Below are 21,354 nucleotides of genomic sequence, written 5' to 3'. Positions count from 1 at the left end.
CCCGCGCTAATTGTAGGTGTATAAAATATTAAATTAAAACATTTTATAACTTATAACAGATTTCCCTCGGCCTCCTGTCGATTTACTAGGAGCTCATGGAAATCTCCTAAAATCGCAAAATATAGGAAAAAGTCCTGGAAATATCCGGAAATTATTAAAATCTTTAAAAATCTCACACAAATCTCATGAAATATATAGACAAAAATTGTCATTTTGGGGTGTCATTCAATATGGAAAACGCCAATCCTACGCGCGTTAAATAAAAATGGCATTATGCATTACCCGTAATTGTGTAATCTGGTAAAAGAAGCTTCTCGCGCCTCAAACTAATGAAGAATTACTTGAGGTCAACAATTCTCGAAGATAGATTGAAGCATTTGGTACGGTAATTCTTGCTATTGAGCGTGATCTATGTAGGAAACATAATTTTTATGATGTACTGTATGACTTCGCTACACGCAAGGCGCGTAAAGTAGTAAAGAAGGAATAAAATGCAAAGACGAATTTATTTTCTAATACAAACTCTTAAATTACACTTATTATCCGTATCTAAACTTGGCACCGCGAAATACGTTTCGCATAGGGCCCCACAACGGTATTTAGTCAACCCACGGCGTAAGATACGCCGCTATTTTGCAAGGCCGGCCATAGGCCACTGCAACATATGCGACCACAGTGGGCCCCACACTTTCATAGTATCCGCGCTAATTCTAGGTGTAAATTATGAAATTAAAGCATTTTATAACTTATAACAAATTTCCCGCGGCCGCCTGATTTACCAGGAGCTCCTGGAAATCTCCTGAAATTGCAAAATATACGAAAAAATCATGGAAATATCCGGAAACTATTAAAAATCTTTTGAAAACTCATACAAATCTCCTGAAGTATATAAAAAAAATTGTCATTTTGGGGTGTCATTCAATATGGAAAACGCCAATCCTACACTCGTTAAATAAAAACGGCATTATGCATTACCTGTAATTGTGTAATCTGGTGATAGAAGCTTCTCGCGCCTCAAATTAATGAAGAATTACTTTAGTTCAACAATTCTCGAAGATAGATTGAAGCATTTGGTACGGTAATTCTTGCTATTGAGCGTGATCTATGTAGGAAACAGAATTTTTATGATGTACTGTATGACTTCGCTACACGCAAGGCTCGTAAAGTAATTCTGTACATAGTAAAGAATGAATATAAATGCAAAGACGAATGTATTTTCTACTATATACTATTAATATTCACTTATAATCCGTATCCCTACCCAGACTTGGCCCCGCGAATTCCGTTTCGCATAGGGTCCCACAATGGTTAAGTCCGGCCCTGCTATTTAGTGACGGGTGAATACAGAGTAGATTACTTGTTCTTTGTCTTTTTTTTCGAAGACCACTAAAACTACGTGGGGTAGAAATAAAAAAGAGTGATCATTCCATGACTTCTTGGTCACAACGGTTAAGTCCGGCCCTGCTATTTTGTGACGGTTGAATACTATTTGTTCACTTCCCTCCTTCTTGCCTCTTTTTTTTTTCTAAGGTAACTCTAGTCCGTCCGACTTGCAGAAATATAAGAGTGATCTTTCCTTTACTTCTTGCGTGTCCAATTGAGCCATGAAGAGAATTATATATAGAGAGGATGAAAGTACATTTTTTCTCAGTGTTCTGTATAAGGTTAAACTACACGGGGAGAACATCACGTATACTTATCCTAATTTAAACTTTCGGTAGTAGACAAAATGTGTTCGGAATGTGATCATTGTCACTCAGGGTAGCGATCAAGCTTGAGCATCGTCACCGATCTCCTCACACTGTTAACCAGAGCATCATTCATGATTGTGTAGTATAGCCATCTTGTATACATCGCCTTTAGAATGACGTAAGTCGTATGTGCGCAATCAAGCTAATAACTAACAACATACATGTTCCACTGACTCAAAAAAAGCTTTTCTAAAAAAGAATAATCCAAATCAAATTAAAGGGTTTGACTTTTAAAAAATCTTCAAGTGAAGAAAGATAAATGGTAGGCCCAAAGTTCGAATACACTTAAAATCACCACCATGTAAGTTATTATATTATATTAAAATTCTAATATTATTGTATGAAGTTATTTCTAGACTTTTATGATTAAGGAAAGTGAAACATTCAAATTGCTACAATGATCCAGCTATGTAAGACTTAAATGTCCCAATGTGACTAATTCCTTAAAAATCAAAATCAGATTTTTAAGTTGTAGTGTGCTTCTGAGCACACGCCTTTTGGGTCTTCTTAGAAGATGCAGAGCCATTTTAAACGGAAAAGGTCCTTCTTTTCTCTTTCCTCTTTTAGAAATATTTTGGGGAACGTGTTTCATCTTGTTAAATCTCATATGCCATTCACTCGTCGCTTATGAGGCCAGTGCCCGTGCAATAAAACATTTTTTTTTGTTGACATGATCTCAATATGCTATTCCTTGGTTCTTCTCACCCATCGTTGCGTAGCCACCTTTACCCTCTTTTCGACTGTTATAGAGGGTAACATCCATATCTCTCCAGCGTAGGTCGCCGATTGAGCAACGATAGTATTGAGGAGGTGGATCTTGGTCTCTAAAGTTAATCGATTTATTCTGCCTTTAATGGCCATAATTATTGAAATACGGCTCCCGTTTTTTTCATATCTAGAATGCTAGGTCGTAATATGCATCCCCATCACTTGAAGTATCTTATTGCAAATAGGGTTAAATTCAACAATATCATGACATACATTCTACAAACCCTGGCATAACAGTTAAAAACTTTGAAAAAAGAAGACTTTACTATGTTTATAATCTGGAATGGGATGAAAGAGTAGATATGCTATTAAAAGTCTAACTCTATTAGTATGTAGACTTTATTATCGAATAGTTATTCAATAATATACGAAAAGTTAATAAATAAACTAATGGTGTCATTTTCTTTAAGTATATATATGTTTGTCATACAAGTTTTTATTGTAATGGTAAATACAGAGAAAAGAGAGATCAATAGAAAACACAAACGTATGATTTTTCTTTCATATTGATTACCTCCCCAACTCCACCCACTTTCTTAAAGACTTCAACGCTATGGTTATTGAATTTTTTTCCTCCATTAATGATACATTAACATGCTTAAGCGCTAGATCTAGATAAAAGTTAGTACGGTATAAAATATTATTATTAATTCCCATTTATTTGTAATGCTTTAATACATTTGTACTAAAGATAATTTAAAATTTAACTCTAGATACTTGGAGATCTAAAAGCTTTTGAATCAGCAGTGAAAAGTGTTATCAAAGATTCAAGATTTGATGCAGATATTGTTGTGTCTGTTTTTGAAACCAACATTAGAATTTTAGGGTGAGCATAGTAACAATTTTAAGTTTGAACTATGTCTTCTCTATCTTTTTACAAAGCTTATATCAACTCACTCTGTCTGTCTGTCTGGTCAAAAGTTTGTACACGTTATTTCTCCTACACCCAATCTCGGATCCAGCTGAAACTTTGTGCAATTATTTCTTTTACCTGACAACACAAGAATAAATAAAAAATTACCAATTAATTAATAAATTATTTGTAATTATTTATTTTGTTTGGTATCTCAAACAAATAAAAGAATTTGTACTTGACTGAAGTGGTGGTATAAGCTGAATTAGTCCCCTGTATACATCGTCGCCTGAGTCTTAGTGAACACAACATGAAAATAGGACGCGACTATAGAAACAATAAATAAATGTACAATCTTCCATGTTCATAGGCTCTCCACTAGCAGAGTGTTACCGTGTTGACTTGAGAAACCCAAGAAGGCTTAAGCCATGAATTTAAATTTAAATCAATCTCCCCTTTTTTAAATTTTATAATTGCTATTTTATTGTTACTCTAGATCTATTACAAATTTAAGTGCATGACTGATCCAAACTAATTGATCCAAACTAATTGATTTGAAGTACTTTTAATATAAGCTTTGTGTTTTAAAAAAAAGTATTTTTATGTTTTTATTTTCTAATCTACTGGCGACATTCTTAATTTTTATTATTCTCTGTACCGTGCGCCCGAAATAGTGTAGTTCTTACTGTCATAACTCAATACCAAATCCTTACCCTTTTTATAAACTTAATATAGTTCACTAGCAGATCCAGAACCTTTGAGTGGGGGAGGGGCGATTTTTTTCTTAACCCTAACGCCCAGTAAACCCTAATACTATGTATAAACGCACACACACACACACACATATATATATACACATGCATATATACATACATACATACATACATACATATATATATATATATATATATATATATATATATATATATATATATATATATATATATATATATATATATATATATATATATATATATATATATATATATATATATATATATATATATATGAATAAAAAAGCATGTTGGTGGCCCTCGAAGCCGCGACGCCAAGCGTTGTCTTGCATTCTTTACTGCAGAAACGCATTCTCCTGACATCTACAGCTCATTATTCATCTTATTAAAAAGGGCAGATTCAAATTTAGTAAAATAAATTAACAGGGGCAAGTGCCGATCCTGAAGTGTGCCTGACAATAGAAGCACAATGGGAGTAAGTATATCTTTATTAGGCGTTTTTATCGTAATATTATCTTCATATTAAGCGAGACCTCTTGTAGTAGGCTTGTTTTGGTGAGCATAAGACATCAACAGAACGATAGAAAACGCTCAAAAGTATATAATTTTCAAGAACCTTTTGAAATAGAGTTTTAATTGAAAAATATTCTAATATGAATTTATAGGCCCTTACTACATTGCAAATATAACTAATTTGTTTCTCGAAAAGATAAGATACACAGATTTAGATTAAGGCTTTGAGGATCGCCGCCAAACAAAAAATATATTCGAAAAATAACATTTTTATTAAAAAGTTCATTTGTATGTGATACATTTTGTTCAATATGCCTTTTTCTAACTTCGTTTTATTACAGAACTATAATTCAAAGCTCAAACCAAAACAAAATTTTTAAAGTGGGAGGAGAGATTTAGTGGAATAATTAGGTTTACTCTAAAAGTTTTACATTTTTAGGATTCAATCACAAATGTGAGTTATAGTCGCAAATTTATTTATACAGTAGAAAAATATCAGATTGAGTAAACGTTGGAAAAATGGCGACTAGGAAAAACTATTTGTGTTCAGAATTCGCCTTGTTACTATTATACTTAAAATACCGGTATTTATGATAAATTCATTTGCAATTACATAATCTCTGTCGCCATATTTGACTAATTTGACTATTCTGTTTTAAAACGACATGTTTTCGTCTGAAAAGGAGTAAAAACGATTAATCATGTAAGATTCCGCGTTCTTTTTTATAATTTCTGCTAGAGATTGCATTTGGCATTAAAGAAAAGGGGGTGGGGCGACTCGATATAAGATATTAATTTATAGCACATATAAATTATATTAGTGACAGAATTTTTTAAATTTTGTAATTTCTTAAATACAAAAGGAAAAGTATTGGTTTCTGATGGGTGAAGGACGATTGCATTGTATCGCTACTCCTACCTGGTACAACCCTTTTTCATTTTATATTTACTAATGATAAAATTTGTGATTAAGAGTGTAGTATGGCATAATATATAAATGGGTTCAAATATCAATAATTAGCTTATATTATATAGATATTAAACTAATTTTGTTCAAAACTACGATTTCTCCTTAAAAATAGGAGCGCCCCCCCCACTCAAAGGGCTAGACTGGGAGGGCAGTAGATGCAATCGCACCCCCCTACCCGAATCGGCCAAGATACCAGAGGAAAGCGACTTAATATAACAATTATAACTCAACTAATTTTGTTCACAAACTATGATTTCTCCACAAAAATAGGACCGCCACCCAACTGAAAGGGTTTATTTGGGAAGGGCAGTAGATGTATTCCCCTTTCCACCCCACCCAATCGGCTAATAGGTGAACAGCAATATAAAGATTGGTTAAAATATCAACAAGTTTGAATAATATAGATATTTAACTGATTCTGTTAACAAGCTGTGATTTATACAAATAAATTGGACCGCCCCCCCCCCCACTCGAAAGTTAATTGTGGGGGGTCGGGATCGATGCCATCGCCCCCTCCCCACCCCACCAAATCAGCCAACATACTAGAGAGGGGGCGAAAAAATCTATAAAAAAAAGGTTGAATTATAAATAATTAGTATATATTATTAACATAAGTAATAAATTCGTATACGAATTGTGTGATTTCTTTACTAAAATTCGTCCGCCCCAACCCCTCGGGGGAGTGGGGGTCGGCTGTGTGTGTGTGGGGGGGGGCGCGATCGCCCCTAACGGATCCGCCAGTGATAGAGTTATGACCATTTATTGTTTGATAATTGCTATTTGCATTAATAAGTAATAGCCCGTTGGTAAAATATCATAAATAATCATACGAAGTTTGTTTATTTATTAAGGCATAATTTAGGAATTGTTGCAATTAACACATATTTTCCCCTTATATAAATATATGTTTGTGTGTGTCTGTGTGGTAAATTAAAAGCAGTGGTTTCAACTTTCGTTGGAAAAAAATACGTTGGTGCCCCTCCTTTTCCACATCTTGGTGATCTTTTGCATTCTTAGAAACACAAACGCATTTTTCTGACGTCTATAGTTCAATATCCATCCTATTTAAAAAGGCGGGTCAAATTAAGTGAAATAAAGTACGGTGGGTGCACGGGCCGAAAGTGAAGTGTGAATTACACTTGAGGCACATGTAGCATAAGAATGCCTTTATTTGCCATATTAATTGTAAGATTATCTTCATGTTTAGCGAAACCTCTTGTAGAAGGACTGTTTTGGTAAGCAGAAGATGTCGATAAGACAATGTTGTAACTCTCTGGGGAAATTCGACCATTTTAACGCGCAAAAAGGATATGGTTCGTTTGGCGGTTACGTATTAAAATTTCTAATCTTTTGAATAATGCCTTTACTTGTTAAATATTCAAATATGAATTTGTAGGCCCTAACTACATTGCAAATACAACCGATTATTTTCTAGAAACCCCGTCAGCAAAATGTGTCTCACAGGTTGAGAAAAGCTTATTTAGATTAAGGAGAGTTTTTCGTAGCCCCCGAAAAATAATATTTAAAAAAGATGTTCATATTTAAATAATAAATTTTGTTCAATACATTTTATTTTTTTTACAGAACTATTATTAGTCTTGCAAAGAAAAAAAGTTAGGGAAACAAAGAGACAATGAAGTAGGCATATACTTGTATAATTTTGTGTATTTTTAGTAGTTTAAACATACATTGAAAGTGATTTATAGATTTAAAGATGTTTATACAGTACAAAAATCTAAAATTGAGAAATTTTGGGGAAAGGCGACTTTTTTTAGGCTCAAAACTCATCTCATTTGTTCTATTTATGCTTAAAAGTATCTTAATTTTCCAAAACAACTCTTTGTTTAAATAATTGCGACAAAGTTATGGCAGAGGTTAAAAGTAAATTGTCGAACTCTAAGAACAATATTTTACCATTCTGTTTTAAGTGATCAGTGAAGACAGTCCAAACATTGACAATGGACGTATAAAACGATCAAAGACAGTCAATATAGTCACTCACTCGTATAGGCAGGGTTTAATCAACGAAAGTGCAGTGAGGCAGGAGACCTTTTTTGTAACCACATGTTTAGAGCCCGCCGACTTAAATGGCCTGACCCTTCACTAGTCTCCAGGTCGGCGGCTGATCAGTTTCAGCAAAGAGCTTGACAGGCAGTCTCTACACCAAATGAGAGTGCAAGAGACACTAGCGGATCCAGAACTTTAGAGTGGGGGGGGGGGCGATTTTTTTCCAAACCCTAACCCTAACGCCGAGTAAACCCTAACCCTATGCATAAACGTGCTTACAGCATATATATATATTTATGAGAATAAAATAGAGCAGTGTTTCTCAACCTTCGGTGAAAAAATAAAAAGTCATGTTGAGGCCTTTCTCTTGCAAGCTTGGGGGTCTGTTGCATTCTTCACTGAAGAAATGCATTCTCCTGACATTTATAGCTCATTATTTATCAGTGGGGTCCGACGCAAAAAGCGTTTTCTTGCATTCTTCACTGAATAAACTCATTCTCCCTACATCTACAGCTTATTATTTATCAGTGGGGTTCGGGGCGAAGCCCTGACGCATAAAGCTTTTTCTTGCATTTTTCACTGCAGAAACGCATTCACCTGACATTTATAGCTCATTATTCATCAGTGGGGTTCGGGTCGAAGCCCAATCACGAAAAGCGTTTTCTTGCATTCTTCACTGCATAAACTCATTCTCCCTACATCTACAGCTCATTATTTATCAGTGGGGTTCGGGGCGAAGCCCTGACGCATAAAGCTTTTTCTTGCATTTTTCACTGCAGAAACGCATTCACCTGACATTTATAGCTCATTATTCATCAGTGGGGTTCGGGTCGAAGCCCAATCACGAAAAGCGTTTTCTTGCATTCTTCACTGCATAAACTCATTCTCCCTACATCTACAGCTCATTATTTATCAGTGGGGTTCGGGGCGAAGCCCTGACGCATAAAGCTTTTTCTTGCATTTTTCACTGCAGAAACGCATTCACCTGACATTTATAGCTCATTATTCATCAGTGGGGTTCGGGTCGAAGCCCAATCACGAAAAGCGTTTTCTTGCATTCTTCACTGAAGAATCGCATTATCCTGACCTAAAGCTCATTATTCATCCTATTATAAAGGACCTTTTGAATAATGTTGAAAAATATTCTAATATAAATTTTTACGCCCTTAATACATTGCAAATAAAACCGATTTGTTCCTTGAAAAGATAAGATACACCACATCTTTAGATTAAGGCTTTAAGGATCGCCGCCGAAAAAAAATAATTCGATAAATAATATTCAATAAAATTCAAGCATAAATTGTGAGTTATAGTCCAAAACTTATTTAACTAGAAAAATATCAGATTGAGTAAGGCGACTAGGAAAAAAATTAATTGGGTTTAGAACTCATCTCAATCGTGACTCGTATACTGAAAAATTTCGTTTGAATTAAAACTTTTCCAAAGCAAAGTCTTTCTTAAAATAATTAAGATAAATTCATGTGAAATAGCATAAACTCTGTCTGGAAAGGGGAGGGGGCGATAGAGTGAAAATGATTAATCCTCACTCCTTTTTATAATTTCTGCTAATGATTGCATCATCATCTCAGTGGCGCTACAGCCCATGGAGGGCTCTGGCCTGCATTAACACATCCTTCCATTCAGATCTCTCCTGGGCCTTTCGTCTCCACGCCCTAACCCCAAGCTGCTTCAGATCTGCTTCCACGTCATCTATCCATCGCATTCGGGGTCTGCCTTTGAGTCGCCTGCCTTTTGGTTTTTGCCTGTATACGATTTTCGCCCCTCTGTTGTCTGACATTCTTTCAAGGTGACCTGCCCAACGTAGTCTGTTCTTTTTTATTTCGTATCCTATATTTCTTTAACATTTCAGTAAGTTGGGCTAGCGCACCTGCTCTATAAAGGCTTAGCACGTTCCATGTCGCAAAACAAAAATCATGTCCTTTTCCAGGCCTAGGTCGTTTTCCGTTGAGATCTGTCCGGGTTTTCTTGTGTGTATTAGCTTTCGTAACAGTATTTTTTATATGACAGAGTTGTTAGCCCTGTGCATAACCATCTGGGGGGCTGCCCCTTTCAGCTCTCTGGATAGCTGCCTTTATTTTCGGGTAAGGTGCCCTAGCCTTTGTGGATCCCTCCACTTCCTGCAAGGCAGCAGGTTTGATTTTGGTCCACCCCGGGTATTTTATTTCCCCGGTACCCACCATATCTGGAGGGCATTCCCCTATCCGCCACCTGGGGAGGCGCTCGATGGGAGATCAAAAACTCCACACGAGAATGATTGCATTTGGCATTAAAGAATAGGGTTGGGGCGACTCGATATAAGAATTTAATTTTATAGCATGTATAATTATATTAGTGACAGATTTTTTTATTATTTTGTAATTTCTTAACTATAATATAAAAAGAAAAAGTATTGGTTTGTCCCATGGGGGGGGGGGGGGAAAGGTGATTGCATGTATCGCCCGTCCCACCTGGTACAACCCTTTTTCATTTTATATTTACTAATGATAAAATTTGAGATTAGAGTGTGGTGCGACATAATATACAATGGGTTCACGTAGTTTATATTATATACATATTCAACTAATTTTGTTCACATACAATGATTTCTCCATAAAAATAGGACCGCCCCCCCCCCCCAACTCAGAGGGCTAGAGTGGGGAGGGCAGTACATGCAATCGCTCCCCCACCCCACCGAATCGGCAAAAATACCTGAAGGAGAGCGACATAATATAAAATGTATATATTAATTCAACTAATTTTGTTCACAAACTATGATTTCTCCGAAAAGTAGGACCGCCCCCCCCCACTCAAAGGTTTTAGGTGGGAAGGGCAGTAGAGGTATTTGATCCCCACCCTATCGGCCAACAGGGGAACGGCATAATATAAGATCGGTTAAAATACCAATAACAAGTTTTAATCATATAGATATTCAACTGATTCTGTTAGCAAGCTGTGATTTCTACATATAAATTGGACCGCCCCCCCACTCGAAAGTTTATGGGGGGGAGGTCGGAATTGATGCCATAGCCCCCTCCCGACCCCACCATATCGACCAACATACTTGAGGGGGGGGCGAAATAATCTAAAAATAGGTTTAAATATAAATAATTAGTATATATTATTAACATAAGTAATAAATTCGTATACAAATTGTGTGAATTCTGTACTAAAATTCGTCTGCCCCCCCCTACAGGGGGGGGGGTCGGCCTAGTTGGGGGGGGGCGATCGCCCCTACCGCCCCCCCCCCCCCCCTGGATCCGCCTGTGGCAAGAGCTATGTTAGTCAGAGCTCAGCGTTTTCACAAACTCCACCAGCAGAGCTCTGCACCACGAAAGTGTGAAGTGTGATAGTCTGCCAAGAAAGTTAGAGGCTGCCGCAACGTTAGCCCTTTTTGGAACCTCCCTAGAGCAAGGCAGTGAACTTACTTCAGTTACCAGAGGAAACCACGAAGAGGTCGGCGGACACTGTCCCCCATTAGTCTTCTAAAAATACTATTAGCAATTAAAAAATATATATATATTAAATGAAGTAATTTCATTTCGTAAGTAGGATCTTTTATACTGTTTTCATGAGAAGCTTCTGCGACAAGATGAATTCATAAAGTTCTTTTAAAGTCGAAAGAGATTCTATTGAGTACTTTTTACGTCAGAACAGTCTAATTTTTTTCCGAGTGACGTAGAGTTGACACTTTTTACGCAAACAAATATGCACGTTACAAGACGTCTTTCTGAACACCAGTATGATTTTTCGATCAAGCCCATTACGAACGTAGATGCTCAACTGCCTAGAATGTATCTCACTATTATATATCAGTCGTCCCTAGACGTGACGTTAAACTGCAATCCTCTTTGCTTAGAACTTTTGGAGCACAAAAAGTGTCATACTTCTTTTCTATCATTGTATCTGCCTCCTCTTTTCCTCAGTCTGCATTCACCGATCTCCTTATCTTAAGAATCTCCCTACGTCTTAGACCAGTCCGTTTGCCGTGTACTGCGACGGGTTGGGGGGGGGGGCAAAGAAATGCTGGTATTTGAGCAGGTGCCTATCCGAGGATAAGTTACTACTACACAGTACTTTGGCTCTAAGATCCTTTAGACCTGAGGCCCAGATGGCCCACTCTGGGTCAACTGGCTGGTCACGCTGACCTACCAGCATGGGTGATCGACCCGGAGACAACATGTCTGACTCGGATTGTCCTCGAAGAACCCAGCCAGACACCCCAACCTTTACTAAATTAGGGGTTGATCAACTCACTTAGGGGAGAAAACCAACTAACGTGGAAGATGCCCCGAAGTGAGTGTGGAGGAAATAGCCTCCGCTTTAACCGGAGGGATCTTTCCTCTCATGAGAGAAAGACTTTACCCCAAAGGGTGGTGCCCTCCACTCCATTCAAACCTAAGTAAAAAAAAAAGCACAAAGGTCACAGGGATTAAGGGAAACACCTCCGGCTCCAAGTAGATCATTTAGAATAAGCCATGGATGCCAGGATTTTATAGTGGAATAGTAGAGGCTTCGCGGCCAATTATGAGGAAATACAGCTACTAATGAACTCAGAGAGAGCATCAGGTGAAGTCTGTATCTTGTAAAGGACAGCATCCACCATGAGAGGGAGAATTCCAAAACCACACTACAGGCTGTAGCAGCTAGGATATCTCTACACAAGGTTATCAGGAAAGAGGAAGAGGGGATGGCCCAGGAATACATGGCGCCATGATTTGGAAGCAGATGCCAAGCAGATGGGCAAGACATGAGGACAGTTGGAGAGACTCGCCCAGAACCGAGATATGCCTGGGGGAAGCTGGTTGGTGGCCTATGCCCCAGAAGGGACCACAGGCAGAGATGATGAGATGAGAAGCAAACTCTTTACCCTATAACCTGTCTAGAGGTTTTGCTAGAAGTCCAGCTCCCTAATTAAGATTTAGTACAAAGTAAACAAACTCAGTTCCCTCTTAAGGTATGACCTCTAGACATTGTCAACATGCTTACATTACGCCCATCCTGACTTAATGTGGTCAACTGTTAATCTAAAAACTCATTGATATTGACTGTCACTATAACAAATAAAAAGGGGTTTGGATTCATTCATCTCTACCTCTAAAGCTATACCTGCACAGCTAGACATACGTCTATCAGTGTGACCATCAACTCGTCTTAAGGATCGTGTTTTATAGGCCACAAACCAATTTAACACGTTAGGAAAAGTAATTCAACAGTAGGATAAGGTGGGGCAAAAAGCCCCCTCTAAGCTTCTATGGCCTGTTAAAGCTAGGTTATTAATACACTTCAGGCTTCAATTTATTTTTCAAGTAGTGCAATATGTCTACTTTACAAATTAGTTTTAAAAATGATTTTGTGTCAAGGCATTTAAAAATTATTTAAGAGGTTGAAAAAGGGTCATTTTACAACACACCTGGGGCAAAAAGCCCCTCCATGAGGCTTCTTACCCCAAAAGCAAAATTATAGAAATAAAGTTTTTTTTTACCTCATAGATGCTTTTGTTTTAAAATAGTTTTAAAAAAGCCAGAAATTATGCCAACTTACATATTTTTTCACCTCATAGATGTTTATGATTTTGTGTGTATAAATTCAACGATGTAATTTTGTTTTCAAATAACTCTACTCTGTATTAAACAAGATTTATAAAAGATAAAGTATGCCAAAGAAAAATTTATGAAAATTAAGAACCTTCAAGACTTTAAGTATTTTTCACCCAAGTGCATCAATGTATTTGTGTATGTAATTATAAATATATGTGAATTTTGTTTTTAAATAAATTCAGCTTGTAGTAAACTTTAAAACAAGGTAAATGATAATTGATAAAAACATAATAAAGGTAACAAACAAATTTGAAAAGTATACGGGAAAAATTTAATAATTTTACATATAATTTAAGTTAGTTATTCATCTTCACAGCTGATGCAAAAATAAAATGATCCCACACATTTTTCTTCTAAGTCTTGGCTGCTATTATGGAACCAAAGAAAATATAGAAAATTTAAAGAAACCAAGGCAGAAAGAGTTTACAAAAAGTATATAAAAATTAAACACCTAACCCAAAAAGTAAGCAGACAGCTGCAGAGTGAATACATAGACAATGTAATATCTAAAGATAACAACAGAAACCTATGGTCATACATTAAGTCTAAGAAAATAGAAACAACAGGCATAGCGCCATTAAAAGATGAACATAACATAATACATAATGATAATGAAACTAAAGCAAACATCCTAAGCAAATACTTTGCATCAGCATTCTCAGCCCCAGGAGACAAAGACATATTACTGAATTTGAACCAAGTAGACAACATAGAAGATTTAGTAGTACAAGAAAATGGAATTCAAACACTATTAGCCAACACTAAACCAAATAAAGCGTCTGGACCTGATGGTATTCCAGCTAGATTACTCAAAGAACTAAGCAATGAGCTAGCCCCAGTGTTCAAAATACTCTTTCAGGCATCGCTTAAACAGGGCAGAGTACCAAAGGACTGGAAAGAAGCTAATGTCACCCCCCCCCTATTTAAAATAGGAGAAAAATCTGACCCAGGAAACTACAGACCAGTATCACTTACCAGCATCACATGTAAAATCCTAGAACACATAATATGTAGCAACACCATAAACCACTTAGACAAACATAATGTCCTCACCCCATACCAACATGGCTTTAGGAAATATAGATCATGTGAAACACAACTAATAGGACTAATTGATGATTTTTCAAAAGGTTTAGATAATAGTGAACAAATAGATGCTATCTTACTAGATTTTTCCAAGGCTTTTGACAAAGTTCACCACCATAGTTTGCTTAAAAATTAAAATATTTCGGCATTAATGGTCCACTGCATCAGTGGATTAAAAATTTTCTGATAGGGAGAGAACAAACTGTAATAATAAATGGCTCTAAATCAACACCGATAACAGTTAACTCAGGTGTAACAAAAAAACTAAAACAAATTAATTCCACTTATCTTATTCATGGCAAACCAGTAACACAGACTAAAAACGCAAAATACCTAGGTGTTATAATAAATGAAAAACTGTCATGGAATCCACATACTGATGAAACTATAAAAAAATCCAACAAAGCATTAGGGTTAATTAAAAGAAATTTTTATAAATCAAATAAGAACATAAAACTAAAATGTTATTTAACCTTGGTTAGGCCAATAATAGAATATGCATCCTCCTCAAGAAAACATTAAGAAACTGGAACAAACACAAAATAGAGCAGTGAGATTCATAACAAAGGAATATTCACATTTGACTAGAGTAACACCATTAGTAAAATCACTAAATTTAGAAAGCCTTCAGGACAGAAGACTCAAAAGTAAAGTAGCAATTATACATAAAACACTGAACCATAATCTTCAAATACAAAAATAAAGGCACATTCCTCGTCCCATATGCTAGGACAAATTTGTACAAATACTCCTTCTTCCCTAGTGCTATTAGAGCATGGAATGGGTTGCCTGAGCTAGCCAGGAAAACCAGTGACTTGGCAGAATTTAAGTCATTGGTTAATATGCATGACTAAATGCATGACGCGTAGGACGTAATCATCTTCTTTTTTGAAGTAACGTCTGTATTATAAAAGATAAGATAAAGATGAAAATTTTGGCATTGAATCCCTTTTTGTTCATTAGTTTCTTCATAGTAGGTCTCAGAGCAGCTAGTACAAGGAGTAACAAAGCTAAAATAAAAATATAGACAAATAAAATGACCCCTTACCTTATAGTGCGATGGGTCAAAAAATTCAAATAGATATCTGATGAAAACTAGACAAGCAATTACAAGATGCTCAACGTGCAATCATTGACCGGATGTAAGGTATCTCAGGAAGTCTTAATTTGTATCATCCAAAAAGCCATTCGCGTAAACATTAGGGAGGGCCTTTTACCCCACTTTACCCTAATATATAAATATTACAGTGTCAGTATGCTATCTTTAGCATGTTGCGTTTATCCATTCTGGCTTTAAATGGTCAATGTCTATAAATTAATTCAGTGTCAAGGAATAAACTGTCTAAACATATAAGGAGTAGGAGGTGTTAAGCTCTTCCTTGATAGCCCTGCTCAGTGTCTTTTTATGCTAATATATACAAATCTGAGCCTTGTATTTTTATCTACATCAAAATTAGTTACTGTTCTTAATAATTTGAAATTGCAGGAGCTTTAAGAGCTTAAAAATTAGTACAAAATACATGTATATATTGTACATCCACAAACAAGTTACACAGATTAGTTTGTAGTATCTGTTAATAAATGCTGATCAACTCTAATTTATTAATAAATAATAGTGTTCAAAACTATAAGGTGAAAAAAATAAAATAAAATTATAACAGGCATGCTGTCTAAGTGCGTATGATTATCGTGCTAGAAGAAGTTCTATATTGTGTTGTATGAAAAGAATATGTTATCTAGGTAAATACCACGGCTTAGAAGGAATTACTTGAGTAGATCTTGATCTATAACCTGATATATTGTTTCTTTGTGATGATTGTGGAAAACAGTAAGTAATTTGATCATGTGAAACAAAGTTTTAGGGCCTTCTATTTTTTTTTTTAATGTCTGACATATTTGACACATATTCAGTAACTTAGGCAAACAAAAAGTTAATAATAATAATCTTTATTGTCCGTATGGAAATTTGTCTTACAATTTGTGCATTACACCAAACAAAAAACATTATAACTATAAGAAACCAAAATGTACATTCACACCAGACTCACTCATAATTTACATTTGACAAAGTTTATATCAGATTGTTCCTATTTAATGATTTGATTGCCAGGGGAACAAAAGAGTTTTTATGTCTGTTTGTCTTTGCTATCGGTGTCTTGTATCTCTTTTGTGATGGTAAAATCACAAAATCCAGACACAAAGGGTGATTCTTTATTTCGAGGATCTTGTTAGTTTTTTTATAGATGTTTGTCTCAAACAGCTGACCAAATGGGGTTTGTTTTTTGCTAATGATTTTACCAGCAGCATTTAGGATTCTATAAAGTTTATTTTTATTTTTAATGCTCAGATTGCCATACCAGGCAGTGATATTGAAACTTAAAATATTGCAGATGTGAACGTGATAAAACATAGCCAAGGCTTTATCGCTAATATTAAACGAGGACAGTTTTCTTAGTAATCGTAATCTTTTCTGCCCTTTTTTGCTGATATAATCAGTATTTGCAGTAAAATTTAGTTTATTATCTAGGATAGTACCAAGGTATTTAAAAGTTTGCACTATTTCAATAGTCTCTCCAGCTACAGAAACAATATCATTTTCCTTCTTTTCCTTACGAAAATCGATTATCATTTCTTATCATTTTTTTTTACATTTAATAATAAAAAATTATCTTTACAGTATTTTTCAATGTGTTCTATTTCTCTGAAATACTCATTTACGTCTGAGCTCTCTGAGAGCAGGGCAAGAAGAGCCGCATCATCAGCGAATTTTGTGAAGGAGCAAAAAGGACTATCGGATTGAAAATCATTGGTGTACAAAATGAACCACAATGGCGATGTCACAGCCCCCTGGGGCTGCCTGTGTTAACTATGCGTGCATTTGTTGTTTACCCTAACCCTCTGAGATTTCTGGGTCAAAAATTCATTAGCCCATAGTATTATGTATGGACTAATCTTCAACGCTTTCATTTTTTCTATGAGTAAATGAAGTTGTATAGTGTTAAAAGCTGATGAGAAATCAATAAAGAACAATCTTACATAAGTGTTCGGTAAGTCCAGATGTTTGTAGACACAATTTAAAATATTTAGGATGGCATCGTCTACACCTTTACCCTTTTGGTAAGCAAATTGTAAACTTACTACAAAGATCATTCAGAAGAAACATTTTAACTAATTTTTCTAAACATTTAGACACAATGGAAGTAAGTGAAACAAGTCTATAGTCATTCATTTCCTTCGGTTTGGAAACCTTTGGCACAGGTACAATTATAGATGACTTCCACACTGGTTGTATCTCATTGTTTAGTAATGAAGTGGAAAAAATATCTTAGAAAGGTTCAGCTAGTTGTTCAGCACATTCATATATGCTCTTTTCTTTTTGATTATTTCCCGTTTTATTTTTGCAGTGACCCATGGTTTATTGTTGGAGTATCTTGATACTCTTAGTACTGATACACATGTTTTCACAGAATTTGATGTAATTTGTCACTGCTTCGACCCATTCTTCCAGATTTAAAGTGGTCTCTTAAAATAAATTCCAGTTAGTGCAGTCTAGACAACCCTGTAGTTTGAGAATGTTGTCTTGAATCCATTCTTGTACTCTTTTTTGAATGATTTTTCCTTCTTTAAGTTTCGTGCGGTAAGTAGGCAGCAGTTGTACTGTTTTGTGGTCCGATGATCCTAGTGGTGGCTTTTCACGATATGTGAATGCTCCTTTGATGTTACAGTAACATAAGTCCAGAGTTCTGTTCTCTCTTGTCGGACATGAAATGTGTTGATAGAAGGTGGGTAGGTCAACCTTTAAGGTGCATTTATTAAAATCACCCAGTACCGGTATAACTACTGGTGCGTCCGGTGACCTTGTCTGAAACTCATGCACTACGTCAGCGATCAATGCAGCTGCAACTTCCGTCTTGGCTGTAGGCGGAACATAAACCAAGACTATGTAAATAACACCAAAGTCTCGTGGCAAATAAAAAGGTCTCAATGAGAGCGCCAGTAGCTCTAGATCCGGACAGCACATTCTCTTTTTAACCATGTAGTTGGTACAGTATTTGAGGGTGATGTACACACACGCACACCCACCTTTCTTCTTCTTAGACTCAGCCGTTCTGTCAGATCTCACGCAAGAGAAACCATCAATAGCAATCTGGTTGTCGTTTTCATCCTCCTCTAACCATGTCTCAGTAAAAGCCAATAGACAACTTTCCCTAAAAAACGTGGTCGTAGCGTACATGGGCACATACCTCATCCACTTTGTTTCTAATTGAGCGGACGTTAGCTAGAATAATCGTAGGAAGTGGTGGGCGAAAACCTCTTCTTCTCAGCCTTTGCCGTAGTCCTCTTTTTTCCCTCTTTTCCTTGTACTAATAGAGGAAGGGTAGAGACAATTTATATGTGCATAACATGGTGGAAGAGGCTTCCTCTTTGAACGAAGTTTGAGGAGTTGATCTTTACTATAATGAATAGATCTAGTACTAGATCGACCGCCATCTTGGGTCGCCATTTTTTTTCTTTTATTTACTCTTTAAGTCTCATCTAGATTATTAAAAAAATAAAGAAAATAGAAATAGATTCTCTAGTGAAACTTTTTTCCCCCACTGAGTAGATCTACTATTAGAAGAAAATATCAGACATGGAGTTACATTGTGTATTTTTTTTTCTTGAATGATGAACTGGTATTAAAAGTCATTTGGTCTGAGATAAGAATAATGTAGTAGTTTTACAGTTTTTTTGATGTAGTAACATTTGTATCAAATATTGTAAGTCTACTTTTTAAAGTTCACTTTATCTTGTATTTTTCTTTCCTTCTTTGTAATGCTTTGTCCTTCTTTTCTTGTCCTCTTATGGGTCTGAAAGTATAAAGTGGTAAAAGAGACTTTTTTACTTTGCATTATTTTTTAATTACCTTTTCATAATATAAATTAACACATTCGATTGGAACATTATATTTGTATTTGTGTTAAGAAGAATGTAATACAATTTATTTCAAAATAATTAAGAGCATACAAGAATTACTTTGAACTTCTATTACTGTTGCCTTTAGACAGTTTTGTCCACTAAGTTTGTCAAATGTTTCTGTGTCTTCAAATTTCTTATTATAGACTAGTTCTAAACAAAATTTATTAGTATTTTAAAATATGATTAGTTCATTTAAAGAATTGTTTGATTATTTGGAAATTAAAATTGCATTAAGACATAGAGGCCTACAAATGTATTTTATTCTTTTTTTTTTTGTGATGTCATGTTTTTTCCCTCTCATATATCAATAACAGATAAGACATTTTTTTCTTTCCCTGACCTAGACATTCTTAAGAATAACTTGGCAAAGAATGTAATGGAAATATATATAATATATATATATATATATATATATATATTTACTAGCCAAATATTGCCTGCAGGGCTTGTAGTATTACTGATATAGTGGATTGCATTTAGACCTATGTCAAACATGGAGAATGTTCCTTTCGCATTTTTATTTTGCCACAAAAATAAAAGTAGAGTATGAAAATAGGTTAACCCGTTTAGTCCACATATTCATTTGATCAAATATAAATACTTTGAAAACAGGTTTACCCGATTTGTTAAAAATGTTTGCTCTTTAATAGAGATAAATTTAGGTATTTTATTTTTAGGGCCTTACCGTCGTGGGGGAGGGGGACATTAAAAATACCCTACTGTCTCCGCTATGATTCTAAGAGAAACATTTATGCCAAGTTTTATTGAAATTGGTCAAACAGTTTTGATTTCTATTCGGAACATACATACATACTTTCTGCTTTATATATAAGATATATGAATAATGTTTTAAAATATCATGACTTGTCCACAGTGGATTATTAGGTGGCCATGTAGCTGCTAGCTTTTTTAAGAAGAAAAAGATGGCAATGCTTTGGTATCAAGATGAGCTACTTACAATGGCTAAAGAAGTTGGTGATAGGCTTCTGCCTGCCTTCAACACTACAACTGGTATCCCATTCCCTAGGGTAAGACTTTTATTTATTTAGAAATAGTTTTATCTATCACAAATGGTATGGAAATCAGCAAGCAATATTTGTTAAATATTTTTAAATGATCATTTAATCATTATTGGTTGTGCTTTTGCTGATTGAATGTATAACTTTAGTTGAGATGATTAAAGATTTTGTACATATCCATCATTTTCCTCCTAAATATATCACAGCTCCAAAATGAATAAAACACAGAACGTTGTTGAAATATGAATAAAACTAAAACTATTCTTTGTTTGTGGTCTCTGTTCTCCTATATGTGAGGTTGTAAAAGTTGGACACCGAAGCCTGAGGCTGAAATAACAATTTAAGCCATTGAAAGTAAATGCTGGGTATTACATACTAGAAAAAGAAGACTAATCAGATTGTACTTTTACAAGTCAACATGCTTAGGGTTAAAGAGTCACTAAATGAAGTATACAGTTTTAATTTTACTTGTAAGCTGATGTTACTTTTCCAGATTGTCCACAGTTCATGGATGCCAAGCTTAAAAAAATGTGTATGTTGTTGTCTTTGTAAAGCTCCTAAATTCTCGTATTTTAAGTCAACAGCTTTGACAATCACTGCTCAAATTCTGTCACATCATTATTATTGTGAGAAAAGGGAAAAGAGAGAAGTAAATTAGTAACAATCTTATATTATTTTTAATATCCTAAGCCTAACATTTTTAAGTGTGGCTGTGGATCAGACTATGTTTTTAGTAAAGATTATCACTAATCTAATTTTTATTTCTTAATTATAACATCCATGAAAGTTGAAAATATTAAAAGGTTGTTTCTTATTTCTAAACAGTACCCTGTTTTTCAAAACTCTTTAATTTTTATTCGGTCATATACCTTATTTGAGAAACTGAAAACGACTAGACCTACTAGAAGAGAAATGGTTCAAAATACTTATGGATATGTTAATTAACTACCAAAGTATCTGGGGCAATCAACGAGGAAATGTTCCACGGTGAGGCGAGAGTCACAGTACTCACAAAGTGGGGGCTGAGTACTCTAAGTATGTTTAATGACTTTTGGCATTTCTTCTTAAGTTCCTTAATGTGTTGGAGAAAATTTAAT

The 21,354-nt window shown here is 35.3% G+C and overlaps 1 protein-coding gene across 7 annotated transcripts in view; it reads left to right on the top strand.

Annotated features, from left to right (window-relative positions):
• The window catches only part of LOC106080124 (ER degradation-enhancing alpha-mannosidase-like protein 3), a 98,634-nt gene that overhangs the window by 33,880 nt on the left and 43,400 nt on the right, over positions 1 to 21,354 (top strand). For all 7 annotated transcript variants that reach the window (XM_056041641.1, XM_056041639.1, XM_056041642.1 and 4 more), the window contains 2 exons: positions 3,233 to 3,345; positions 20,113 to 20,266. In XM_056041641.1, coding sequence (XP_055897616.1) covers positions 3,233 to 3,345; positions 20,113 to 20,266 — 267 coding nt within the window. The remainder of the gene's footprint in view (positions 1 to 3,232; positions 3,346 to 20,112; positions 20,267 to 21,354) is intronic.

This window comes from Biomphalaria glabrata, chromosome 9, assembly GCF_947242115.1.
Source record: "Biomphalaria glabrata chromosome 9, xgBioGlab47.1, whole genome shotgun sequence".
In the NCBI taxonomy this organism is placed as follows: Eukaryota; Metazoa; Mollusca; class Gastropoda; family Planorbidae; genus Biomphalaria; species Biomphalaria glabrata.
The sequence above is the reverse complement of the archived record's forward strand: the minus strand, read 5'-3'. Positions and strand labels throughout refer to the sequence as shown.